This window comes from Oryzias latipes, chromosome 23 (genome assembly GCF_053564925.1).
Source record: "Oryzias latipes strain Hd-rR chromosome 23, Olatipes_Hd-rR_3.1".
In the NCBI taxonomy this organism is placed as follows: domain Eukaryota; kingdom Metazoa; phylum Chordata; class Actinopteri; order Beloniformes; family Adrianichthyidae; genus Oryzias; species Oryzias latipes.
Window position 1 is genome coordinate 17152514 of NC_136259.1, and position 26157 is coordinate 17178670.

At 37.0% G+C, this 26157-nt stretch overlaps 1 protein-coding gene across 31 annotated transcripts in view; it reads left to right on the forward strand.

The window, feature by feature from the left end:
• cacna1c (calcium channel, voltage-dependent, L type, alpha 1C subunit) overlaps window positions 1-26157 on the forward strand; it is a 192246-nt gene that overhangs the window by 142447 nt on the left and 23642 nt on the right. For 15 of the 31 annotated variants that reach the window (XM_078942241.1, XM_078942259.1, XM_078942245.1 and 12 more), the window contains exons 11-33: window positions 2645-2713; window positions 6800-6890; window positions 10393-10419; window positions 12381-12541; window positions 12659-12732; window positions 12820-12971; window positions 13097-13298; window positions 13421-13541; window positions 13781-13895; window positions 14579-14696; window positions 14802-14871; window positions 15061-15193; window positions 15297-15426; window positions 16321-16380; window positions 17214-17320; window positions 19826-19913; window positions 20565-20672; window positions 20779-20831; window positions 20924-21070; window positions 21151-21352; window positions 21613-21771; window positions 21845-21955; window positions 23950-24033. In XM_078942241.1, coding sequence (XP_078798367.1) covers window positions 2645-2713; window positions 6800-6890; window positions 10393-10419; window positions 12381-12541; window positions 12659-12732; window positions 12820-12971; window positions 13097-13298; window positions 13421-13541; window positions 13781-13895; window positions 14579-14696; window positions 14802-14871; window positions 15061-15193; window positions 15297-15426; window positions 16321-16380; window positions 17214-17320; window positions 19826-19913; window positions 20565-20672; window positions 20779-20831; window positions 20924-21070; window positions 21151-21352; window positions 21613-21771; window positions 21845-21955; window positions 23950-24033 — 2582 coding nt within the window. Of the gene's footprint in view, window positions 1-2644; window positions 2714-6799; window positions 6891-10392; window positions 10420-12380; window positions 12542-12658; window positions 12733-12819; window positions 12972-13096; window positions 13299-13420; window positions 13542-13780; window positions 13896-14578; window positions 14697-14801; window positions 14872-15060; window positions 15194-15296; window positions 15427-16320; window positions 16381-17213; window positions 17321-19825; window positions 19914-20564; window positions 20673-20778; window positions 20832-20923; window positions 21071-21150; window positions 21353-21612; window positions 21772-21844; window positions 21956-23949; window positions 24034-24874; window positions 24959-26157 lie in introns of all 31 variants that reach the window. The other 16 variants (XM_078942243.1, XM_078942256.1, XM_078942258.1 and 13 more) reach the window with 5 other exon arrangements.

Sequence of the window (26157 nt, forward strand, 5' to 3'; positions counted from 1 at the left end):
GCTCTGTAGTATACACCCAATTGAAGTGGGGTACTTTACCAGTGACAGAATACGCACACAATCATTAATACCATGGTTCTTTATGTTAGGATACACGCCTCCCCAGACCTTGACAGTGTTTTTTTGGACTCAAGGAAAGTAAATAATGTTAAAAGATGCTTCTCATCTGCTACAAAGCTCCAGTTTTCTTTTCTTTATGAGAAAATGATGTTGTTTTGATGTTACTGGTGTCCTTAACAAGCAAATATCAACAAATATGTGGATTACCATTTACCAATGCAAAGGACAAAAGTGAATACTCTGCTAACAGATTTACTTGAGCTCATCTATTTAAACTTGGTTTGAAAAATACCTGTTCCACAGGTTTTTCAAACTCAGAACATCCATATTCAATTTACAAATTAGGTTCATGCAAAAAGCTGAAGGGTCCAGAAGTCCTTTGTGTGGGCTATCAAGCTGTGGATATCATTCAATCTGCAATTTAGGTTTATCAAATGGCTTTACTTAGGCCATTATATGTACATGATCTGACAACGTGATTGATTCGCATTCACTAGAGTTTGCCATCTGTAAGATCGATGATTCCTCTGTTTATGAAGGTGAAAAATCAAGTCACTTACTCTTTGAATTGCTTGGCTTCTTCTGTGGGAAGATGAATGACGGCAGCCTGGCCCTGCTGCCCGGAACACTTTGCATAGGCTTGTGCGTGCACAGTACACCTGCCATAAAAAGTGATGAGAAACTGAGAATGGAGGAGAATACTGCGCCATCTAAGTACTTTTACAATGGTTTATTGTTTAGTTGATTATATTGTAAAATAAATCATACTCCACCGCTATTTTCTTAGATGTAGCTTAATTCATTTGTAATCAAAATCACAACAAATCTACACTGTGAAGATATTTAAGGATTTTAAGGAAAGTATTGTACTTAGAGCCAATATTTATAGAATCAGCCCATTTTGTTGTAATAAAATGGATAAAAAGCACAAAAAATATAAGTATAAAGAATGTGCATTATCAGATGTTTGTTGAATGTCATTAATATTGCAGTGAAGTCTTGTTTTACAGCCAAAACAATGTTTTTAGAAGTTTAATCTCTTTAAAATATTTCAGCATGAAGAATGTAAGAATTGCACAAACCCTTAATGATCTTTTTAGATATTTTTTTTTAGTTGGGTTCAGTTGTGCCTTTTGTTGTATTTATTTATTATATTTGATATAATTTTATTTAAGCTGCCCAGCTTTCATTTGTTGCCAAACTGTGTGTTTTACACTCACTGTCTGCCAACTACTTTGTTCATGCTGTCATCTGGTTCTGGCTTTGTCCTTTTACTCTTTGTGGGAGAACCTTGTCGAGGTTTTTTGGGTAACTTCTTTGTTCAGTAACTGGTACTGTCAGAATCACTGTCGACTCAGAACAACAGTATTTATTAGCTTTTTTATGACATGTACTTCTAATTGAGTTATAATCTGGTTTTCGGTTTGAAAAGTCTTGGGAATTTCCAGTCAGGGTAATCCCATCAGAGAGTTTTAATTGGATGAAAAGTTCAATTTTGTTTATCTTTGGAATTTTAGGAGTATTCATTGGATACATCAAGGAAAAAAGTAGAAAAATGTTCAACTAGTTCTCCTATATCTAATAAAGAACATATATAAATAGTTTTTTTTCAAAATTTCTGTTCTGTTAAACTATGTTCACACCGGACATGTGTCACGCGTTCAAGAACGCGAATGTGGGTTCTTAAAAGTGCTTTTAGCGTATGGCTTTCACACTGGACTGTTGTTACCCAGTACTAGCGCATGTACTCACAGTTGGAAGAGACTTGGTGTGAAATGTCAAAGTGTTGCGAATCTTGCTCCAGGCTTTTTCTTTCACAGCTCTATTCTGATACATGAAAGACTTAGTATCCTATGATTCATCGATATGTCATTACCAAATTCCAGTACCTGTTTGGCCAAACTTCAGCTGGCTTAGCTTTCAACGTGCATTCAGTGCGATCATGTGTTTTGTAAGTAGAGCCCAAAAATAGACTTGAAAACTTGTGTAGCGATGCGAGAACACCAGTGTTTTGAACACGGAAGCCCGTCATGCGCATATACACCTGTTTACAAAGACTTGTCATTGGAAGTGGTCACTTGAACACACATTGCCAAGCCCGGTGGGAATGTTACTTTATAACTTCATCTGCATTTAAATGTTCATGAATGTTCTCTTCAGGAGGACACACTGTTACCAAGATCTTTTGCAACGTTTGCTTGTTTTAACATTCTAAATTTGCAGTTTTGGAAAAAAACATTTAAAATCAGTTTTTCCTTTTAATTTGCCCAGTTCAATTCTTAAATGTTTGTTTAGATAAAAATATGGAAAAGGATGCCCTTTAGAAGCCAATAGTCTATAGGGGAGTGAACCGGTCAAACCAAAGCATTGTGTTGCATTCAGTAAAAGCAACATGTCAACATAAAATCAACAGGTTTCTTTAAAGTCTTCAAATCTCTCATTCATAAAATGTATATACTGTCATGATGGTTGGTCAACAGTTTACAGTCTTTGTATATTTCTTTGTAGCGTACTTACATCTGCTTTCACATGTGGGAATGTGTGTGTTTTGTTCGTCTTGCTGAGCCGTGCTCTGTGTCCCCAGGTAAAAATCATCATTTTCTCTCTCTTCGTGGAGCAGTGAAGAAAAATGCGGCTTTCCTTCGTAAGGCGTGTGCGTTTGCCTGCATGGTCCAGCGCTATTTTAAGATTTTCTGGATTCCAGTTTTGCAAGCAGACTGCAACCTATCTACTCCTTCTTTTGTATTTACTTTGACCTCTTTTCCTCTCTTCTTTACTCACTCCCCCTCCACTTTAGCAATGAGTCTTCTCTGCACTTTTCACGGCTTCCGAACCCCCAAAGGGCAGCCCTTCTCAACACTGTAAAACTGTTTACCCTCATCTTTGTCTACACCTTCAGTTGAATGATTGCAGTGATCTATTGCATTGAAAACATGGCATTTTGACCCCCATATGCATAACCCCAGCTGCAGACAAAATTACATGTCTTCATTGCGCAGAGATCTATATTGCAGCAAATGTACTGTTGCTGTAAAAGTTACAATTTTTAAGCAGGCTTAGCAGGGAGATGAGTTTACAGTGTTGAGACGAAATATCTTAGTAAGAAAGGAAACAAAATGCATCTGCTTGAATTATCTGAAAAAATAACAAGAGGGTAATGTCATCACAGACCAAACTGGAGTGCTGTTCACATGCACCCCAGCCAAAGACATTGAGTTTGAGATGACACAATCCTCTGCTTCTTTCAGATTCCTTTCTCTAAAGTCCTCCTGCATCACTTTGAGCTTCAATGATATATTTGAAGATGTATTTTGGGGGGAAATCATACAAAACTTGTATTTGACTACTTTATATCCTTTTCTTGATGCCTGCCTTGGAATTGAGTGGGGATTAAGTCTCTGCTGCTTGGATGGCATGTGTTCTGTTTTTAATGTTCTTGCTAACAACTATTGTTTGAAGTTGATGGATGAATTTAAGAATTTGGAATGAAAAATTGAAAAGTGATTTATTGTGAGTTTTTAGGTCTTTGTTTAACTTCTTTTTTGGAGACACATTTGTGAAAGAATGTGAGTGATGACAAATCCACACAAGCATGAAATCTATGTATGCAAAAAAAAAAAGTGACACAGAAAAGTACAATCTTGCAGTTGTAGTCAGTTGTAGTTTGTAGTTGTAGTTTTATGCAAGTCAAAACAGTCACAAACAGTTCTTTTCCCCTACATTTAGGATTTTAGGATTTAACCTTTGAATATTTTCACTTGAACATTTAAATATATAAAACTTCATTATACAGTATTCAAGTAATGAAACAACGTGAATTACCTGCAGGCTAATGCAAAAATGTTTTTGTTGACTGCAAAAACATTGCAACTGCTTCTAAACATAAATGAAGGCAAGTGAAATGTGAACATATTGTTTGTTCGTTTTTTTGGTTCGCACCATTGACTGTATATGAGAACTGGACTGAGTGACCTTACCCTTTCCATTCAAAACAGGAAGTACCTGCTGGTTGCAATAAGCCAAAATCCCATAGACTTTTATTGAAAAAAGAAACAGCCATTACTCAGTCATTCTATTTATCAGAATAACCATTCTTGCTTTGCAACCTTTTTTTAAACATTTTCCTTCTAAAACTCATTTTCAATCATTTTTCTATTGTGGGAGTTATTTAAGGTACAAACTGGTGGTAGGGGTGTGGACTTCCAACAAGCTCACTCCCAGTTGTCCAGAGTGGTTGCCATGGAAATGTTGATTCAGACCAATCACTGATTATTGACGTTTTGCTCCAAAATGGCAATGTCCTTATTGCAAAAGTGACAGAATTCACTTCATTTGGTTGGAGCCAGAAGTAAACCATTTTTTTTGGGTGATGCCACACTCCCTCGCTCCAGTTCTCATATATGGTTCACATCCAATAGTATGAATGTTGTTTTACTAGGTAAAAAAGCAATTATGAAAGTTTATCTTTGGAGATCATCAAACAGTTTAGATTAGTGACACCCCCTTACCACCCAATCCTTCTTTCTATTGAAAACAAAAATGAAACACCTGTTTCAATCATTTCATGTCCCTGCAGTCAGTGTTCTGCCTCCCACTTTCCATGTTCCTTTTTTGTTTTTCATCTGGCTCCTTGTCTCAGTGTCTTGAGGTCTTTGGGATTCACTCTAACAATAGATATTAAACTAGTTCAGAGTTCCATTGAGGGGAAGGCAGCGGGCTGCTTCTTTACAGTTTTTGAAAGGATTCAGCCTCAGGAGAGACCAGAAGGCTTTGACTGCTTTTAACCAAGTGCTGTAGCAGCAGGTGGCACGTGTCGGCCTGCAGAAACATCTAGTGTTCACAGCTGACGCTTAAATGCTCAGAGACTCTTCTGATCTGTACAACACTGGACTTATTCATGACCAATCCGTGTGTCAATATTCAGTGGCATTTTGTACTATTTTGTTTAGGTGCTTTCCATCATGTCTTGTAATAAATCATAAATATGAAGAAGTATGGAATATAATTACCATTAGCACCAACTTTTTCCAGACTTAGTGTTTGTTATATATTCAATTTTCGAAGATTAAAAGCCTGGGGGTGAACTGTTGAACCGTCCAGTCTTTATACAACAGTAACTGGGGAGGCTCTGGTCCACCTCGTGGATGGATGGATGGTTAACAATTTGTTTAAACACATGATGCACTGAAATGTTGGTGCAGTATGTTTGAAGGCTGTTCTTCAGAATCTATTTAGGCTGACAGGAGTGGGCTGTAGCTTATTCCTGCCAAATAAAGAAAAAGCAAATGAAAAAAGGGAAGAGCAGTATATCATTTTAAATAAATCACACATTCACCTCTCTCCTCATGTATACCTCCGTCAATGATTATCCCTCATTTCTTCTTTACTTTTATTCCCGTCTGCTTTCTGTTTTCCAGTCACACCAACTGATTCATTTTACTGATATTACAAAATGTTTGTCCTGCCAGCATTCAACTTTCCTTTCATATTTGCACATCATCACATGCTTGGGTGACATGTTGATGACGCTCAGTGCAATTACTTGAGAAAAATTGAGGCTTTGGGAGCCTACGTCTGCAGATCTGCATAGGGATTAAGGGGAGAAAAATTCTACACCATCATTTTCAAATCCTTGCCTGCGATGATGACTCAGCGTTCTTCATGGTGTTTGATGACCAAATTCTGGAGTCTATATTATGTTTTGCCTTCAGCCTGCTACTCATAAAAGTACAAATGGGTTATTTGAAACAATTTTTCTTTAGCTTAGAGCCCTTTAACTCGAGAGAAAACCATTAGAGTTTTGTACCTAGATCTTTTATGATGTGTAATTAATTTAAAGACCCACTCCAATGCAAATTGTGTTTTTAACATGTCCTTGTAGCCTTTTTCTTATGATGGAGAACATACATATAAAGAAAATTAAGCTTAAAATAGCTTTTCTGAGTACTTATTTATTCGAATCGTTGTGAATCAGGAGCAAACAAAAAAATGCTATTGAAAAAAGGCTTATATATATAGGAGTGGCGTCGGTGCTACAGCCGGTGGGCCACAAGCTCCCTGCTGCGCTCCATTCTAATGCATCCACTTGTAGATGACTAGATCCATGGACGTCTTTGTTTTCCTCGTCTGAGCTGACATCTCGCTCAAAGCTGTACGCCTGGGGAGCTCCGATGTTGCTCAACTTTTTTGATGCACCAGTAATGTTATCTTAGGGTTGTAAGAGGCTGTAAGCTAGAGGGAGACCGTGTTAACACATGGATGATGGGAAACGGAGGCAGGCTTACTCCATGCTAACAGTTCCATCCGCAACTCAGAGGTAAATTTCGAATGAACTCTTAGCGCTCTGCAGAAACTATGTTCTAGAAAATAGCACCAATTTTTTAAATTTGGCTAAAAATCAAAATTAAAAGACCACTGGGAATGCTTTTACAATAGATGATTGGAGTGGGACTTTAATGTTTAATTTGTTTGTTGTTTGTTGTTTTTTTATGACCTTCCAGTAGTCAGGAGAAAGCAGACTTTTATCTATTTTAAATTGTTAATTCGTGACTATTCATATGCAAGTTTGACCAAAATTTGAGGGCGGGGCTTCATGACTTTCAGGTGTGTGTTTGTGGCAGTGCCGCTGGAGTTTCCAGACATTTGCAAGTTTAAGGTACAATAAAAAGAAAGAGTCCTAAAACCTTATTTTCTCTAACTAGTTCCTTCTCCTTTTTTTGTCCACTGCCCTGTCTCTTAGTGAGCATGCCAGCCAGTGAGAATGAGTCAGTCAACACAGACAACCCCCCAGGGGGAGATGTAGAGGGGGAGACCTGCTGCACCCGGCTAGCGTAAGTACCTCACTCTCACACAGGCACACCTCTTTACTGTCTCGACTTCAGGTCCCTCAGTCACCATCTGACAGTCCCGTGGATGAGCTCCAGCCTGATTGTTTTTTTTTTTTCTTTTGGTATGGCTGTGTTAGCCATGGTACAAGCGGTTCAACATGCCTCCATCCTTCATTGATCTGGCTAAGCCAGCCCTTGTCTTTTCAGGCTCACTAAGGTCTATGAGCATTCATGCACAAAAGGTTGTCTGAGCAGAGTAAAACAAGTCACCAATACAATCCACTCTGATACAAGTTTAACTAGCATGAAGTTGGATAAATCTGCAGAAGCTGGCCACGATGTTAGATCAGGTTTTTTGTGATTTTGGAGCCCAAAGAAAAGATGGATAAAGAAGAAAAATTTATAAATAAATTGCTGTAGAGCACATGTGTCAAACTAAAGGCCCGCGGGCCTAATGTGGTCCGCCATGTCATTTTATGTGGCCCGCGAGAGCATAAATTTTTTTAATTTCTTAAAATAAAAATTGGCGTGTATTTGTTGATATCTGAAATATCAGATTGGGCAACGACACATTAGGACTTAAACACTGTCCAAATAACCTAACCTGAAAGAAACCATTTAAAAAGGATTTATGCTAGAGTAACAAGAAAACATATGTTTTCTATGCAACTGTAATTGTCACTTTAAAAAGTTAAAATGAATAAATAAATGAGTTATTTAACATTAAGGAGTAGTAACATTTATTATTCTTTACATTTAGTCACATGTGTAAGTTGTATCTGGCCCACAAAAGGACAGCCACTATGCTGATGTGCCCCTCGGTGAAAATGAGTTTGATACCCCTGCTGTAGAGTATAAGTAGCACTTTTGGGAGAAAAATGGGACACTTCTGAACTATTCTGGCCAGCCAGGCATAATGCTGCGTTCACAGCAGACATGATGCATGTGTCGAATTGGTTTTTGCTGCTTCTTTCGATGCACGTCAAAGTTGATGTTCAATCCTGTAGCAAAAAACGTGTGTCTCCATGTCTAGGTTCATGAGATCAGTCAGTCTATTTTTTTAATGGCAATCATTACCTTAGGAACTCCAGGAGCTACATTTGAATGGCGGTGCTTTCATTACTTGCAGTCCTGCATTAGTCCAACAAAGGAAACAATTAGAAACAAGAATGATAATGTCTCTCGATGCAAAGAAGAAAAACATCATAAACTTTAGGAGATGGATGATCAGATTCTCCTCTATGTTTGTTTTGGATGGCACTTCTTCTGCTGCGTTGCACACACCTACACACCTACAGTGCACTTTAGTGGTTATTAGCAGAAAACAACTACTAAAGGGCAACCGGTGGGAAAATGACGAACATATGAGTTAATTTTTATACATTAAAAATCACATATAAGTCGCTCATGAGTTTAAGTCGCACCCTTGGCCAAGCTATGCAAAAAAGCGTGACCTATACTCAGAAAAATGTACGAAAAGAATTGTACTTGAACCATGTTTAATAATTTCTTACTTTCACTTTTCTTCCTGTGTTCTGTCCTCTCTCTCTCCTTACCTTAATGTTTGCTGCTTAAAAAGCTTTCTTTCTTTCCTGTGGGAGCTCAAAAACAGCTGACTTCCTGATTCACTCCTGCTACCCTTTTATATTTTTTACATTATTCAAACACTTGTGTTCCTTATTTTTTTATTTTTTTCTGAGACACAAGTCTCAAAAGAACTGTAAACCCAGAGGGCCACCGCTTCAGTGTGCAGAAGCAAACACACTTATCTTCATCATTTTAAATGCAAATCAGAGCAACAAATTTACTATTTCAAATTGAAAAATGTATTCAAATGAAAGAAAAGATGGGGAAGCTGACAGTCACACAGGTCTGACACACTGTGGTATTTTCCTCTTACCTGTTGTTGGGTTTGTTATTTTGTTTTTGCCCATTTGTAAACTTCATAAAGATTTTCATAGACTCAGGGAATAGTAGAAAAGTGGTCACAGACAGTTTATCAATTCGGTTAGATAAATTTAATGTTACTGTCTGAAAAATGTTTCATTTTTGAAATGTTGGGCACTCTGACATTAGGAGTACTTTTTAAACCGCAATCACAGATTTATCCTAAAAATTCTTATCAAAATTCTGTTAACGCGGAATGCAGTTATTCTGGTAAAAAAAAAAAAAAAAAAAAAAATCTAATATGTTTCTTCCTGATGGGATTTTCTCCAGATGTTGCGGGGAAAGACTTTTGTTGTTTGTCAGTGCCCCCCTGGTGCTTCAGAGAAATCCCTCTGGGCTTCAGATACTTCAGCAACTGCTGATCTCATAATGGAGACAGACACATGAAGAGAAAAAGTGTGTGTACTGCCAGGTCCCATATCCAGCCAGTCAGTCATTCTATTCCTTTGCTCAGGCCGTCAGTGGAACATTTCATTACTTCAGTCAGCCGCTCAGCCAGCTGGTCACATAGTTCAAACATTTTTTTTTAGTTCATAGAGAACCAGTGTTCGCTTGATTGCAATGGGTTCCAAGAAATTCTAATCAGATGTACTTTTTTGAATCAGTTAAAATTATTTCAAAGATCCACTCTGATCATCTTTTGAGCTATTTTAAAAGCGTTCCCAGGGGTTTATTAATTACAACTATGTCGTTTAAAAAAAAAAAAAAAACTTTTGTCTGTGTCTTTATTATTAGAAATTCATCTCTGAGTTGTGGGCAGTACCACTGCAGGCTGCCCCCCCCCCTCCGGTTTTTTTTCTACGTCACAAATACCTTTTGCTCTTTTTCAAACTGCATTTTTTTGCCTGCTCTTTATTCACAACGATTTGAAAAAGGAAACACAGTACTCAAAAATACCAATTTGAGATTAATTCTTTTTTTTAAATATATCCCTTCAAAATCAAATAAGTGCCACAAGGACATGTTTGAAAAACCAAATCGCAACTTTCATGGAAGCGGGGCTTTAAGGAAGGTGTATCTTAGCTACTGCTTTTAGATGTGACTGTTTATTATGCAAAAATAAATTGAATTATTTTAAGTTAACAAACCAGGAATCTTCTCTGCTGTCTTCTGTGAGCTCTTGTCCTCAGTTTTCTGTGTTGTACATTTTACTGTTACAGTGGTGAACAATCAAAAAACATTTATTTAAAAAACTGTTGTTGTTTTATTTTTTCCAGACTAAGATTAATTGGCAGAAACCCAAACAGTTATCATTATCATTTAAATATCTTGACTGGATACCACTGTCTATGTGTTTGGAGGGGGTTTATAATAACTCATGTTGTTGAATTGCACCCTTAATAGGAAATTTGCAGAGGGTGCTTAAAACAATCAGTATCAGTTTCAAACGGAAAAAATTTTACTTGTTTGCTTGCTGTGAATAATTTAAAATCTCTAAATCCTGTTTGCTAAATACATTTGAGAAAAAAACATTATTTCCATCAAATCACCCCCTTCATGTGTACTTGTCTATGTGTGTCTGTTGTGTGTATAATCCATTCTGTTTTCTGTGTTCCAGAATTAGGATCTCCAAATCCAAGTTCAGGTTAGTACATGTTTCCCACCGTCTTACAAACCACCGGCTCTAATGTCTCTATTAAAGTTGTGTGTGCAGTGTTTGCAGGAGCCTTACAAACTTACATAGCATTGCTAATCGAAGTCCGTACCTAAACTAACGTTTATATTATTTGTTGTCCCTTGAGAAACCAACATGGTTACTTCCCCCTCTTTCTGTTCGACGACATATTTAAATTCTAAGGATGCAACGATTCCCCGCGATTTGGTTTAAATCCTGATTTTTTTATTGGTCACGGTTTTGCTACAATGGGATATATGATTTGTGTGTTTGAAAACAACAACAAAAAAACTTTAAAATTCAGAAAAAGCTTTTTTTTTTTTCTGCTAAGCAATTACTAATAAAGAAAAACAGCTGGCCTGTATTAAGCCTGGTGTAATGCAATAAAACAAGAATAAAATGTGAATTTTGCACAACGCATATTTCAATGAAAAAATGCAGAAGGAATTCACTTTCCCCACAATTCTAGTCAATGGTGTAACACAGATCGGTTTTTAATCAAGAATTGTGACATCCCAGATAGTACAAAATAAAAGACTTTACAAGGACATCGCTCTGATACTTCTGCGGGTAAAAAAGCCACCTTTGTTACATCTTTAGAATCACAAATAATATAATCTTCCACTTTACAGGGTTAGCATCGCTTTAAAATTAATTGCCAATAAGAAGCAATAAAGAATTAGCAGATGATCACCTTTTTTAATAGGAAACACTTGGGCTAAATTTTAAATGAACTGTAGCAAAAAAGTGAATGCATTACAAGTTAGTAGCAAAACAGTTGTTCTGGATTACATGAGGTAATACAATCATTCTAAAACAAATCACGCAGACTGTTAAAAACAGAAAAAAAAATTAAAGAAAATAAGACACAAATTAAAAATGTTTGGTGGCTTTATAATTTTGTACATCCACTGCTGGAGGTTTTGGGTACATTGAGTACAGAAGGCTTTCTACAAAAACTGATTTTCCAAACAGAACATGACTGTTTGGTTTTAAACACAGCAAATACGTCTTGCTTTTCTGTTCCTGAGGTGGTGTTTTTTAGGTTTGTGTTAACCTCTGATCACCTTTTTTTCCCTATTTTTATGAGTGTTAACTTCTGTTTTTAAAGCAATGTTGTCAATTATTTTTCTAAAAATACATGTAAGTTGCAAATGTATAATGGGTTTTTTTCCCCAATTGACATTAGTTTCATTTAGTTTCATTTTTTAACAATTGTATTTTTTGCCTTGAATCATCTACAAATGTTCTAAAGGGTTTAAGCATAAAGATTTAAACCTGAAAAATGAGATTTCTGCATCACTGCTTCTCTGATGTCAGAATAGCAAAAGCTCAGGCAGTTGCTTTGATATCATTTATTGTCACAAAAGAGCAGTTATGAAATTTCAGCTGTCAAATCAGTACTAAAGCTGTGAAAAAGCGGAACAACAATTTTTGGAATTTGACTTGACTCAGATTTGAAGCTAAATTGGTTTTGAAGTAGAAACTAATGAAGTGCAGTACAGAAAATCATTCTAAATTTTATTTGTAAACCCGTCTGAGGGTTATAAAATGGTGAATCTCCTTTTCTTGAAAATCATGTTACCTAATTTTAATGATACTGTTGAACTTTTTTACATTACCGTCATTTTTCTGCCAATAAATTCCTCTGTTTCAGCTCTTTGATGTTAAAGTTAAATGACTCTTTTCCACAGATCTGTGCTGGAATGGCCAACAGGCCGATTTAAGCAGCTCTGTTCACCATTGTTCATTAACTATTTTTTCCTTTTTCATACTCTTTCTTTTTGTGGGTGGCCACCTTCCATCACTTTCCTCCATTCTTTCCTTTCTCTTTTACTTGGCTCCATCCCAGGCTCTCCCACTCGTTCCTCCTAACCTCTTCTTTTTAGATAATACCCAATAAGTAAATAAAAACTTGTTTTCCTTCTCAGCCGTTACTCCCGAAGATGGAACAGGCTGTTCAGGAGGAAGTGCCGTGCAGCTGTCAAATCCCAGGTTTTCTATTGGCTGGTCATCTTCCTGGTTTTCCTCAACACTCTGACCATTGCTTCTGAACATCACCGGCAGCCTCAGTGGCTCACAGATGTACAAGGTAAAGATCTTTTAAAAAAGGAAAAAGTCTTTTTGCAAATGTTGTCATTTTGGTTTTGCTGCGTTCATGTTTCCTGCTTTTCTAAAATTTGTTGTTCTGATATTTTCTATTTTTCAGACATAGCCAATAAAGTATTACTAGCACTTTTCACTGGTGAGATGCTGTTAAAGATGTACAGTCTTGGTCTCCAGGTAGGACTCACAATAATATGCCAAAACCGTGAAACAATTTTGTAACTTTGGGGATTTTTTTTAAGATAAGCCCTTCTCCCTCTACAGGCATACTTTGTTTCCCTCTTCAATCGGTTTGACAGTTTCGTAGTGTGCGGAGGAATCCTGGAGACAATTTTAGTAGAAACAAAGATCATGTCTCCTCTCGGCATTTCTGTCTTACGATGTGTACGCTTGCTCAGAATCTTCAAAATAACCAGGTTAATATGAATTTTGCTGCATATTAAGCAAAATTAACACACAGTTTTTGTCATTATTGTGTAAAAAATATGGTTTTATTTCATATATGTATGTGTTAGATTACAACTTCTTACATTTCATTCAGGTATTGGAACTCCCTGTCCAACCTGGTGGCTTCCCTGCTGAACTCTGTTCGATCCATCGCCTCCCTGCTCCTCCTGCTCTTCCTCTTCATCATTATTTTTTCCCTGCTGGGCATGCAGCTTTTTGGGGGAAAGTTCAACTTTGACGAGACAAGGCGCAGCACCTTTGACAACTTTCCCCAGTCTTTGCTCACCGTGTTTCAGGTAACAGCCCAGCGACTGTCTCTTCATGTCCATCCTGCCCTTTGCTCTTTTCTTGTAGTCACTGGATTTCTTAGTCAGTTCAAAAAGTTTAACTTAAAGCCAAATTTTCTCTTTGACCGTAGATTCTAACAGGAGAGGACTGGAACTCTGTGATGTATGATGGCATTATGGCGTATGGTGGTCCGTCTTTTCCGGGCATGCTGGTCTGCATCTATTTCATCATTCTGTTCATCTGCGGAAACTGTATCCTTGAACAATGGAGGTTCTGGCAAAACAACAGCAGCTTCTGTGTCATAATTATGACACCTATGCCTTATGAAAAGATTCAATTCAAAGATTTGTTGTGAAAAACTGTTTCACACAGGAGTTAAATTGCTAAAACCAAAAAATGTTGCGTTTAGTATTTCTAAGTTGTACATTATTTTTGTGTTCCCATTCAATCCCATATTTTGAAGTTACACCTTACATCATCCTCTGAACAGATATCCTACTGAATGTCTTCTTGGCCATTGCTGTCGACAATCTGGCAGATGCAGAGAGTCTGACCTCAGCCCAGAAGGAGGAGGAAGAGGCAAAGGAGAGGAAGAAACTGGCCAGGTGAAGCTAAAAGAGAAACTAAGGGAGCCATTTACTGAGCTTTAAAAAAGCTAGCTATATTTTTTTGCCTATACTTCAAGAGGTTGGGGGACTTAGGAATAGCAGCAGCTTGTTCAGTCTCGAAGGCACCAAGGGAGAGCTTAAGCCGCCCGCAGCCCAGATAGTCAGTAATGCCAAAGCTGACACTCAGTCTAATTGAATCTTAACGTAAAAACCGCTGAAGAATTACAACAAAGTACTGCTTATTGAAAAAGAAATATGACCTTTTTTTTTTCTTTTTTCATTATCTTTTTAGTTCTTGTAATAAAAACAATTTAAATAGATATTTCTAGTGTCTTGTTGCGCGTGAAAGAAGTTTGTAAGTCGTAATTATCAGAGACTTCAGCTCAGCCGGAGAAGGTCGTGTTCCCATTAGTGGAACAAATCATTATGTTTCCCGTTTGGTTGAGACGTTCATCGATTTAAAAAAAGAAAAAAATAAGTAAAAAGGAAAGCTTGGCTTTCCCTTGCTAATATTCTTTGTGCTTGATCACATAAGTACAGCTACTTTTTTTTAAAAATGTATCAGCTGCAGTGAAAACCTTCATTGAAACTCTGAACTTAAACCAAATCAGTAGTTCAGTGGAACTGTGTAACAAAACGTGATTGAACGTGAAACGTTTAAAAGCTTGGTCTTTTTTTAGGCTTGCTAGTCCTAAGAAACATGAAGAGAATGAAAAACCACCTTTAGAAGAAAAGAAGAGTGAAAAGATAGAGCTGAAGTCAATTACCTCAGATGGAGAAACCAATCCAGCTACAAAGGTAAACACATTTGTGCGGGAAAGTAGACTGAAGCTGTAAATGTCGCTCAGGAGAATTTATGATGTTTATTTCGAAGATCGTTAAATAAATATTTGATTTTTGCAGATCAGCATGGATGACTGCTGTGGAGATGAGAATGAAGAAAAGAACCCATACCCTGCAAATGATTACATTGGTAACACCCTTGGATGCAAAAGACAAATACATTTTTTGGAAATTTTGAAGAAAAGAGTAACAAATACATATTTATGGAATTGTTATTTGCTTATATCTTTGCTTGTTTTGTCAATTTTTCTTCTCATTTTTTCTTGCTTCTCTTTCTTCTTTATCCTCTCTATGTTTTTTTGGTCATTGTTCCAATCAGGCGATGATGATGAGGAGGAGCCAGAAATGCCAGTGGGCCCAAGGCCGCGTCCACTCTCTGACATCCATCTAAAGGAGAAGGCCGTTCCCATGCCTGAGGCCCGCGCATTCTTCGTCTTCAGCCACACTAACAAGTATTAAAGCCACTTATCTCGAACCCTCTTCTTTGAAGTATGTAAATTCTTTTCACTCTTTGTATCTCCTTTTTTTTTTAATCTGTCTTTTTTTTTTTTTTAGATTCAGGGTTCTGTGCCATAAGATCGTCAACCACAACATCTTCACCAACCTCATCCTCTTCTTCATCCTGCTCAGCAGCATCAGTCTCGCGGCAGAGGACCCAGTCAAGAACGACTCATTCAGAAACCAGGTGACAGAGGACATAGCAGAATTGTGATGGAAACAATCAATAAATACACAACGCTGTTGTGTAGAACACAGGTCACAGCTTTTAGTTTTGTTTTAGTTTGTGTTTCCTGAAAGTTTTCATAATTTTAATTATTTTACTCATCCTTTTTCCCCTTATAGTCACTATTGCATATGGAATTCATTCTTCTTTCCTAAAACTATAGTATCATTGTGCTATTGTAGCTGAGCAGAAACATAACACAATAAGACTTAGTCTTAAGACTCTTAGCTGTCATCAGCTGCCCACAAACATTTATTCTTAACTAAACGGATTAAAGATTAAAGGAACATAACAGAGAACCAGATGTTCTACTTGGCTCTTTAGGCTTAATGAGATTTATTTTATATAACTCTTATTTACATACTATTGGAGAAAAAGTTAAACAGTTTGTTTAACTTTACGTTGTCTTATTTTTCCTATAAAACCCTGTAGCTATATTATGAAAATGATAATATGTCACCTAATTGGACTAGGAACACAAGATAATAGTTTATTCCTGTTTAGTTACAATTATTTACAAAACACAAATTTTAGCTTTTTATTCCAGTAAAATGTTCTGGTTTTTTTAAGTCATTTCAGATGCTCTTCTGTTTCAAGTTTTGCTAGTTTTGCTTTTGCACATCAGTAATTTCTCTTTTTTTTTCAAATAACCTGTAACAAAAATCATGTGCAACCCTGAAAATGTTGTGGTATAACTATGCCTTAGTTTCAATTAAATTAAACAGAAAAGAAACAAAATCCTAATCTAAGAAGTCATGCAGGACATCTGCACTTGAAATCGATTTTTCTTTTCTTGCTTAAACAATGTGGTTTGTTGCTTTTGACGATTGTTGCTTGTTGCTGTTATAATTTCAGATCCTGGGGTATGCAGACCATGTCTTCACTGGACTCTTCACGATAGAAATTATTCTTAAGGTATTTTATACTGTAAATCTAAATGGTACATGAGAGATCTATTGACTAGAGACATACAATATTTCTCTAATTGTGTATGCATCTACACCGTTTTAAGCTTTACTCTGCATAGTCACATTCAAAGAGCACATTGGGATTAATGTGGAGCTTGTGCACGGTCCATGAAAACATCAGCAGTGATGTAGTGCTCACTGCATCTTCAAATTAGATATTTATAGCTTTAAAGAACAAAACAGATTTAATACTTAGCCTCTGTGTTGTAATAAATCCAAGCCCATTTGGAAAAGAAGAGAAATAGATGGCATTAGTGCTAATGGTGAAAACATGGCAACCCAAAAGCGTGTACCACTTTCACCAACAACAACTTTTGAGTCATTCCTGAAGGTTAATATCATTTTACTCACTGTTTTTTTCAGAAACGTCTCTACTCTATTTAAACTAGTACAAAGTTGCACAATTTTCCTATTCATATTTTTCAATGAATAAAAAGGAGGCATTATAATATGTCTTTTGTTGCTTCATTCATGTCATATTTACCTAATTCAAGAACCTGGTTACAATCAATAGGTAGTTTGCTTTTTTCTGACATGGCTGCATATATATTCATGGGCAAAAGGCTGTTCTAATGCACATGCATAAACAGCTACAGCTATTGCAAAAAACTATTTACTTATTTAAATATACATTTAAATAAATGGGGATTCAAAGAATTACAAGGAAGTTTGGGAAGTTCTATGCTTTATGAAACTGGTTTAAAAAGAGGAATAGTTAAATAAATAAATTTTTAATGAAAAATCCACATTGTATTGTGTTTTTTTTACGTCTGCTTGCAGATGACGGCTTATGGAGCCTTCCTTCACAAAGGCTCATTCTGTAGAAACTATTTCAACATCCTGGACTTAGTTGTGGTCAGTGTGTCCCTCATCTCCTCTGGAATACAGTGAGTGCTCTACACTTTCTTTTTTTCCTCATGCATGTTTTTCTCTCATTTGGCACTTGTGTGTATATGTGACTAGACAGCATACCTAAGCAGAGACTTTTGCATGAGCTGAAGTACAATTACACAGTTGTGTATAAGAGTTTAAGAAATGTTTGGAAATTGTCCCATGTTTCTCACCTATCTGTTCTCTAACTTTGCACTATTGCTCTTTTCTCACATTGTGATTAAAACAATTATTTTCTGCTCTTCGAAGTAAATAATTCATGGAAATGCTGTTGTCGTTGTGATGTTTAATACACTATACTACACTCTCTGTCTCTAATGCCTAATAGACTAGACTTCTCGACGTAAGTCCATATTAGTCCGTATCAGTAACCCCTTCTACTGACCTTCACCTTTGCTGTGTAAAGCTGTCACTGTTTTGATTTGATCTTTCCATAGTCTTGGAGAGTCAAATGTCATCTTTGAAAAAACAAAAAAATGATCCATTATCTTTTGACAGGCCATATTTTACTGCATTATAATATTTCATATGGCTGATTTGATATTCCGAACAAATAGTGCTCTTTTGCACTACATTTGTGCAAATATGTCTCTTTATAGGCTGCAACTTAATTGGATTCCAGCCATAAATAGTGTTTCATTTCATAAATTGTCCCAAGCCTTGGATAAATGAGCCTGTAATTCTCCAGTCACCTTTCATATCAAGCTGATGGGTCAAATTTGTTCTCATGTTTCTGGATAGGACTCTCTCAGGCTATAGAAATGACACGTGAATGCTAAACCTCAGTGGTTTTTGCTTCTTAAAGGTAGTGTGTGGGAGTTTTCTTGAATGTATCACAGTTAAATTGATGTGATGGATCTGCATTTGATTGTGCTGTTGTCTATGTAGATAGCTCTCTCTGCCTGTAAAGCACTTTTGCTTGTATAATTTTTGGATCCTTTCTTATTTCAAGAAAACGAAACATTCACTTTTTTGTTTTCTCTTGATGTCGTAAAGCAGTTAGGAGCAGACGTGGAAGAGCTGGTGATGAATACCAATTTGAGCAAAAAGTAGAAAGTCAAACTGTATGTACTTTAGTCATAGACAGACTTTTATTTTGAAAATATTCCCAGCGTGACACCATGAAAGATGTGTAATCTCGGCTGACAAACAGCAGAAACAAGGCCAAAAAGAATCAATATCTTATGACTTCGTATCTATTTTTGTTTTCTTTTAGATGGATAGAGTACTTCTTGTCTTCAGGTGGTTGGTAAATAGTGTTCTTTGTCACTGTCAGCCCGCTCAACTGGGGCAACACCTAAAGCATTATGATTCAACTTTTCTATGAACTGTACTTTGACTGGAACATGTCCTCACAGCTGGTTTGACTGTGATATGTGGCTGATAACATCCCACTCCGTGTGAACTACCTTTAACTGCTTCCAAACGTTTCCTCCTCTGTAAAAAGTCGCACAAATGTTCTCCCCCTCTTTACACACTTTCTTTTCTTCAAAACAATGTTTTCCCTTCAGTGAAAAAAACGTCACCTCCTTTTACAGATGTACTTTGACATTTTGATGACACTGTTTGTTTTTGAATCTTTTATTTTTTGACCGGAAAAAAAGATCTTGCATTTGTTCTTCCTTTCTCTGGACATCTTGGTGGTTATTTTGTTGTTTTAGAACTGCTTGGTTTTACTTTAAGACAGTTCCCATGTGTTGATGTCCAGAGGTGTTAATCAGACCATCAAGGTCAGACCACAGAAGAACGGATGTACCATCTTTTTACAATCAATAAGTGTCAGATTCAAAATGTCAGCAAACTAATTTGAGTCATTTTTGGTAATATGTAGAAGCCATTCTCTTTGAACCACTTCTGTTTAAAGGTCACACTGTTTGATCGTTGGCTTGTACTGACACTCTCTTACAGCACAGTAGCTCTGTTTGCCTGTAAATGTCTGTTCAACAGTTTTTGTTGTTCTGTCTGCGTTGTGCATATTTGTGTGTTTTTTTTTTATTTGTCCTCTGTTACATCTTAATGTTCAGATCTTTTTAACATTCATCCCAAAAAAAAAAAACTAAAGTCATGTTTTACCTAATGATTTAATTCACGTAACAAAGACAATGTGTTTAACCAATTTTTAAAAATTGCGTTTACATTATTTGTCATTTTTGTCGTTTGCTCAACATTTTGAAGTTTCAAAATCATAGAAAGTACCAAAAAAACATGTGTTTGATTTCTTAAACTGCAAGACATTTACTTGGTCTCTTTAGTTATCTCTAAATAGAAATCATGATTCATTAGCATTTTAATTTTTATCTCTGGATTATTTTCTGCAATTTTTATCTGCATTATTTTCCACCTTGTTTGTGTGTGTTTCTTGTCAGATTTTTTTGTGTTGTCCTTTTCTCCACTTTGTCCTTCAGTCCAGATGCTTCTGATAATAAGTTCTGCTGTCTCAAACTTTCAAGAGTCATTACTACCTTTTACTGGTCTGTAATTCATGATTTGCTGTCTTCCAGGTCCAGTGCAATTAATGTTGTAAAGATCTTGAGAGTCCTGCGAGTGCTCCGACCACTGAGGGCCATCAACAGAGCCAAAGGACTGAAGGTTCACACGCTTGTTTAAAACATGTACTGTAATTCAGTGGTCCCCAAACTACATTTTTCCGTTTTTTTGAACAATCTGATTCTAAGGGAAGTTTTGTTTTGAAAAATTACCGGATTCTCTCCACCACCTACGAATCATTCTTGATGTATATCAAGTTGCTCGGTCACGTTTTAAAAAATATATCCGCTACTTTCTTATGGCGGCTGTGCCAAGGTAACAGAGGAGCCTTCGACTTTAAAATAAAAGAAATTGGTATTTAACAGAGAAAAACCAGGAGTTTTGACTACAAATTATGATTTTTCTTGCCACAGTTTATTATAATACTGAGAAAATACCTTTTTTCAAAGTGAAAATATGTATCACATTCAAATGGTTCCTACACTATTTAATGGTTCCTGTAGGAAATCTTGTACAAATAAAGTTTAAACATTTGCAGATATTATATATACATATAAAGATAAACTTTCCCCTGAAAAGTTAAAAGAAACCTGAGATTAAGAAAAACTAAATCGGACGCCCAGGTTGTACAGGCCAGTCCATGAAAATATTGTCGGACATGAAACTTGTCCGTGGCCTGAAGAAGGTTGTTGACCACTGTTGTAATGTGATTTTCTCAAGAAAACTGCTTATTGTCATTCTTCTGTTTTTTAGCATGTGGTGCAGTGCGTGTTTGTGGCAATCAGGACCATTGGCAACATCGTCATCGTCACCACGTTGCTCCAGTTCATGTTCGCTTGTATTGGAGTGCAACTCTTTAAGGTAAAGGAATTTAGAGCACACAGAGGAGGAGCTTTCTGTCAGGTGTTGGAAAGTCTTTGCAAATTTAATCACAGATGTGGCCAAAACTTTGAAATCTTTCCATCAGGGGAAGTTTTTCTACTGCACGGACAGCTCCAAGCAGACTCAGGCAGAGTGCAGGTGTGAGGCTCGCATCCGTTCTGATCTTTGTTCCTACACTCCATTTGTTGAAAGAAAGATGGGAATCTGGGTTTAAACTTTTTGTCTTGAAGGGGTTCCTACATCATGTATAAAGATGGAGACGTGGGAAAGCCAGGAAGATCCCCAAGAGTTTGGGAGAACAGTGACTTCAACTTTGACGATGTTCTGCAAGGCATGATGGCTTTGTTTGCAGTGTCTACTTTTGAGGGCTGGCCTGGGTACGCAGAGCATCTACATATCTATGAGTGTAATGCTGTGGCCTTTAAAGTCTTCATGTTATGACTCTTTTCCCTTTCAGGTTACTGTACCGAGCCATAGACTCTCATTCTGAGGATGTTGGGCCCATCTACAACTACCGTGTGGTCATTTCCATCTTCTTCATCATTTACATCATCATCATTGCTTTTTTCATGATGAACATCTTCGTCGGTTTCGTCATCGTCACATTCCAGGAGCAGGGGGAGCAAGAATATAAGAACTGTGAGCTGGACAAGAACCAGGTATTGTTTGTGTGTATTTTACAAAGAAATTTGAATCAATCTTTTGTGCCAAGTGCAACAGACAAGAAAGCTAAGAACAAAAGCAAAGAGAAAGCTATTGAAAATTTGGTTTAGGTACGAGCTAGTCTGTGCATCTGAGTTCACTGGGAGGGTTTTGTAAAGTAACTCAAATTTAATCAAGCTTTTGAGGGAGAAAATAGTTGGAGTAAGGAGGGACAGAAGCTGTAGAACCCAGAGATACCCTCCTTTGTGTGTTACAGCGTCAGTGTGTGGAGTATGCCCTCAAGGCTCGTCCTCTGCGCCGCTACATCCCCAAGAACCCATACCAGTACAAGGTGTGGTATGTGGTCAACTCCACCTACTTTGAGTACCTGATGTTCACACTCATTCTTCTCAACACCATCTGTCTGGCCATGCAGGTGAGTCGCACACATGCAGCCCTCTGACTTACTTCTTTTTGTGGGCACTTTTGACATCTTCGTGTTTCTGCAGCATCATGGGCAGACCAAAAACTTCAATGATGCAATGAACATCCTCAACATGCTTTTCACTGGGCTGTTCACTGTCGAAATGATCCTTAAGCTCATCGCCTTCAAACCCAGGGTAAGCAATCTCCTCATTGCTGACAGGAAAAATATTTATGACTTTTTTTAGACTATGATATTTGACATTGTGTTTGCTTTGAAGCTTTTTGAAAATCGTGTATGTAATTAGTGCAGTAGCATAGATCTAAAAGAGGATTAATGGACAGTATCATGTGGATTTTAATCTCACTGCTGCTTTGTTACCATGCCGGGCGGTTTCGTGGGGTTTGTTGGTCCAATTTAATAATGTCCTGGTGTGTCAGCTGTTTAAACAGTAACAGATGGATATGTCTCACTTTGTTACAGCAGTGTCCGAGAAAAAGGCGCAATCAGTATCAAAAGTATAGTTTAAGATCCTTTTTTTTTCCTTGCTTCTAATGTTGCATGTCACAAGTTGTAAATCAAAGAAAAGTGTTGAAGGATTGTCTACTAATACAGAAAATCCTGCTGTCAAGTACTTTTTTTTTAACCTTTTCCCCAGGATTTTAAACAACCCCATAAATGTTCCTTGTAGACAAGGCAACGCAAATCAATAAATGTTTATTTCTAGACTTTTGCTTTTATAATTTTTAGGAATATTAATGATATCTTAGTTTAGTAAGCATAATGAAAATGGTAAATTATTTGTGAGTTGTTTGTAAAATTGACTGAAACTATTTACAAAAGATGAACCACCAACAAGTGGAAGTTTTGTTGAAAGGAAATCATTTATGGGGTGTTTTTTTTTTGGACAGGTTTAAATTTTCCAATCATTTTCTGCAAAATGTGTGCCATCACAAAACCTGAGAAACTGTGCTTTTATTTGGGAAGTTAGTCGTCTTTTTACAAGTTGTTTTATTTTGAGTGCCCACTGTTTCAGTCACTGCTTCTTAAGACTTTGCTATCCACTAAATTGTGGATACTAAATACCACAAAATCTCTGAAAGAAAATATTTTCTTCTGAAGAGTTTTAATTATTTGAGAATCTTTAATTTTTTTCTTTTTTTTGCCAGGGTGTGTGGTGCAGCATGATAATACACTGTAAAGCATTTTAAACAATTATTGATATTTTCCTCTTCGTCAGGGTTTATGTGAAGAAAAGACATTTAATGAATTAACTTTTGATTTAAACAGAGAGATATTGCTCCGTAACGCTTTATTTCTCTACAGGTTTCATCCAAATACCTCTGGAATGAGCTCCAGTATCACAGATTTTTCACATTTATTCTGTTTTAGATTTTTGCTTAGGTTTCAACATGGCAGCGGAGGAAAATGATCCTGATTCTTGTGTTTTTTCTAATGTGTTGCATTGTTCTCCTTATGTCTACTTTGTTTAGTTAGGTTTTTTCCATCCTAAACACCTTTTTTGACTTATAGATTCTCAGGACAAATATCAACATTTAAATACTAATGCTAGGTGCATACATTTGCACAAATGTATAACTCTGGATTTACCTTTTTTCACTAAAATTGTTTAAAGAATGCTTTTCAAAGTAAATATGGCAGGAGAACTGCATATTTTCCTAGCTGCCAATATGAGATGATGCAGCTCAAAAGGGATCAGCAACTGAGCTCTTTTCTTTAACTTTCAGTTCTATTTTTGTTCATTTTTCATCGCTGTCAATAGCCATTATTAGCTTCAAATTTATTTTGAAGTGTTGGTCTTTGAACGCAGGTAATCATATATTGGCAGAACTTCAAGCTTGTGTAAATTAAGTAATAATGTTTACCCGGCAAGAGACATTAACCAAAGAATTTCAATGAACAAAGTGAGCTTTCTGGATAATCACATCCGCATTGGGAAACACAAATAACTGCAATCTAACAAATCGTTTTTAACAAAACCAGAAGATTAGATGCACTGGATGAAAAGAGTGGGGAGTATTGGAGGATTTTTTCTCCCCCAGTTTCTTCTGCACTGTGAAACTTCATTCCACCTTAATGGGGGCTACGAAGTGCCATCAGATGTTGTGTTCCTTCTAACCTTCCTTTCTCACCTCCTCCTCCTCCTCCTGCTCACCTCATCCTGTGTAGGGGTACTTTAGTGATCCCTGGAATGTGTTTGATTTCCTCATCGTAATTGGCAGCATAATAGACGTCATTCTCAGTGAAATCAACGTAAGTACAACGCCCCCCCTCCTCAGTCTCTGTACCCCTTCCCTCTGTGTCCCTGTCTTGTATGTCCTCTCAGGCTTCTGTATCCTTTCTCTGCTCTCCTTTCCCTCTCTGTGTCAGACAGTTGTCTCTCCTCATCTATCTGTCTTCCTCCTCCTTCCTTCTCCGCCACCTTTAAATTCAAGAAGGCCGCTGCTGCCACACAGTGGGGACCCCCCCCCCCCCCCCAACCTCTCCCCCCTTGCCTACCCCATCCTCAAGGGTTCCTGAGCAAGAACTTGCAGGAGAGACGTCACAGGCAGGGTTTAGCTGTGAAGGCTTCCTTGTTCTTTACTGAAATGTTGTTGGGTTCTAGAGTTTATGTTTATGTTCCTTCCCGGTTGCACTGAGGCGTATACTCAGATTTAACCCCGTAACTAACGAAACTAACTCCCTGACCAATCATAAACACTCTTACACAGCTTTATTTAATTATTTGTTTGGGTTTGTTTTTTTTCTTTCACTCCAGCGATGAGCACTTTTCTGTTGATGTTGTGATTTTGTTGCAACTTTACTGCTGTTGTTGACATTTCCCCTCATGGACAAGCATGACTGGTTCGCTGCTGCTCTTCCTCTGCAGTCCATATCTATTAGACTGCCCTGTCTTTGTTATTTTTTTGTTTTGTTTTTTCAGACTGCCCCTTTCTTTTCTTTGTAATCCAGAACTCCTATGTTCATGTATGTAATGTTTTGATCTTACTTTTCTCCTCTCTCCTTTGGTTTCTGTCGTTTCCATTTTTTTAAATGTCTTCTGTTCTGTCCTCTTTCTTTTTCTTCTGTTGTTTTTCTTTTCCACCCTATGCAGCATTATTTTGTTGATGCATGGAACACATTTGATGCCTTGATAGTTGTGGGTAGCATTGTTGACATAGCCATCACTGAGGTTAACGTAAGTAGTCCAACTCCCTCCCTTCCTGCCTGCATGATTTGCCATTTCTACACGCTCAAACAGACAGAGCAGCGATGCCTATCTCTAATGCTTTCAAATGATTGAGAAACTTCATCTGGAGAAAATTTCAACCACAAAAAATTTATAATGAAAAAAAAAAAAAGACTGGCAGATCAAACAACCAGATGGTGCACAACATAATTGGAGAACAGCTGCCTGAGACGGCTTTCTAGATTTTCCCTTGAAAACGTCTTTTGCCACATTTAAAGTACACTTTGCCACAAATCTTTTCTTTCTGTAATTAAAGTTTCAGCACTGCTTCCACTTAAAGTGTCAATTAAACATGACTTAATTCACCAATGATTTCTTTAGCTTCTGATCTTTTGAAACTGTTTCAGATGGGCGTGTTTGCCTCCGTCTTTTGAGGGTCAGTTGCATCAAAGACTGCATTTGTTAATATAATCGACTGCATTTATTCAGCACTTGGTTTGTTCATTACTCGATCATTGCCACACAACATACTCAGTAGCATGATGGACACTTTATAGATACAAAGGTGACACATCCAGGCCTGCGACCCCTTCTGTTTTTACAGATCATCAGAACTTGACTTTTTTTTTTAGAGCATTTACAATAAATGTGCCTAACCTCCTGAGCAAAAACAAAGAAACTCCTTGTTCATAAATCACAGGGAAGTTCAATCAGAAAAAATAAGTTTCGCTTTTTATCACTAAGTACATTCACGGAGAACTATTTTGTCCTTAAATGGATTTAACCACTACCCATGAAATTTATGTAAATGCATGTATGAATTCATTTATTATGAACATGGAAGCCCTGTGGTCAGCAGTGGAGCTGAATGAGAATGAACATCCCAAAGACAAGGAAAATGTCTATTGTGTTTACAACTAGTTCTTATACTCAAATCCCTTCAGTAGAGATATTACTTGAGAAGCACAGAAAACAGGGATTTACCTTACATATAAAAGAAACACCTGATACATTTACCTATTTTTTTTGCAGGACCTGCAATTCCTTTTTAAAGACCTACTCCGGTGGAAAAAAAAACGTTTTAAAATGTACCTGTATCATTTTTCTGATGATGGAGGATATATTTTAAGAAAATTAAGCTTAAAATTTCATTTCTTAATATTTCTTTATTAAAATCATTGTGAATCAGGAGCAGATGAAACAATGCC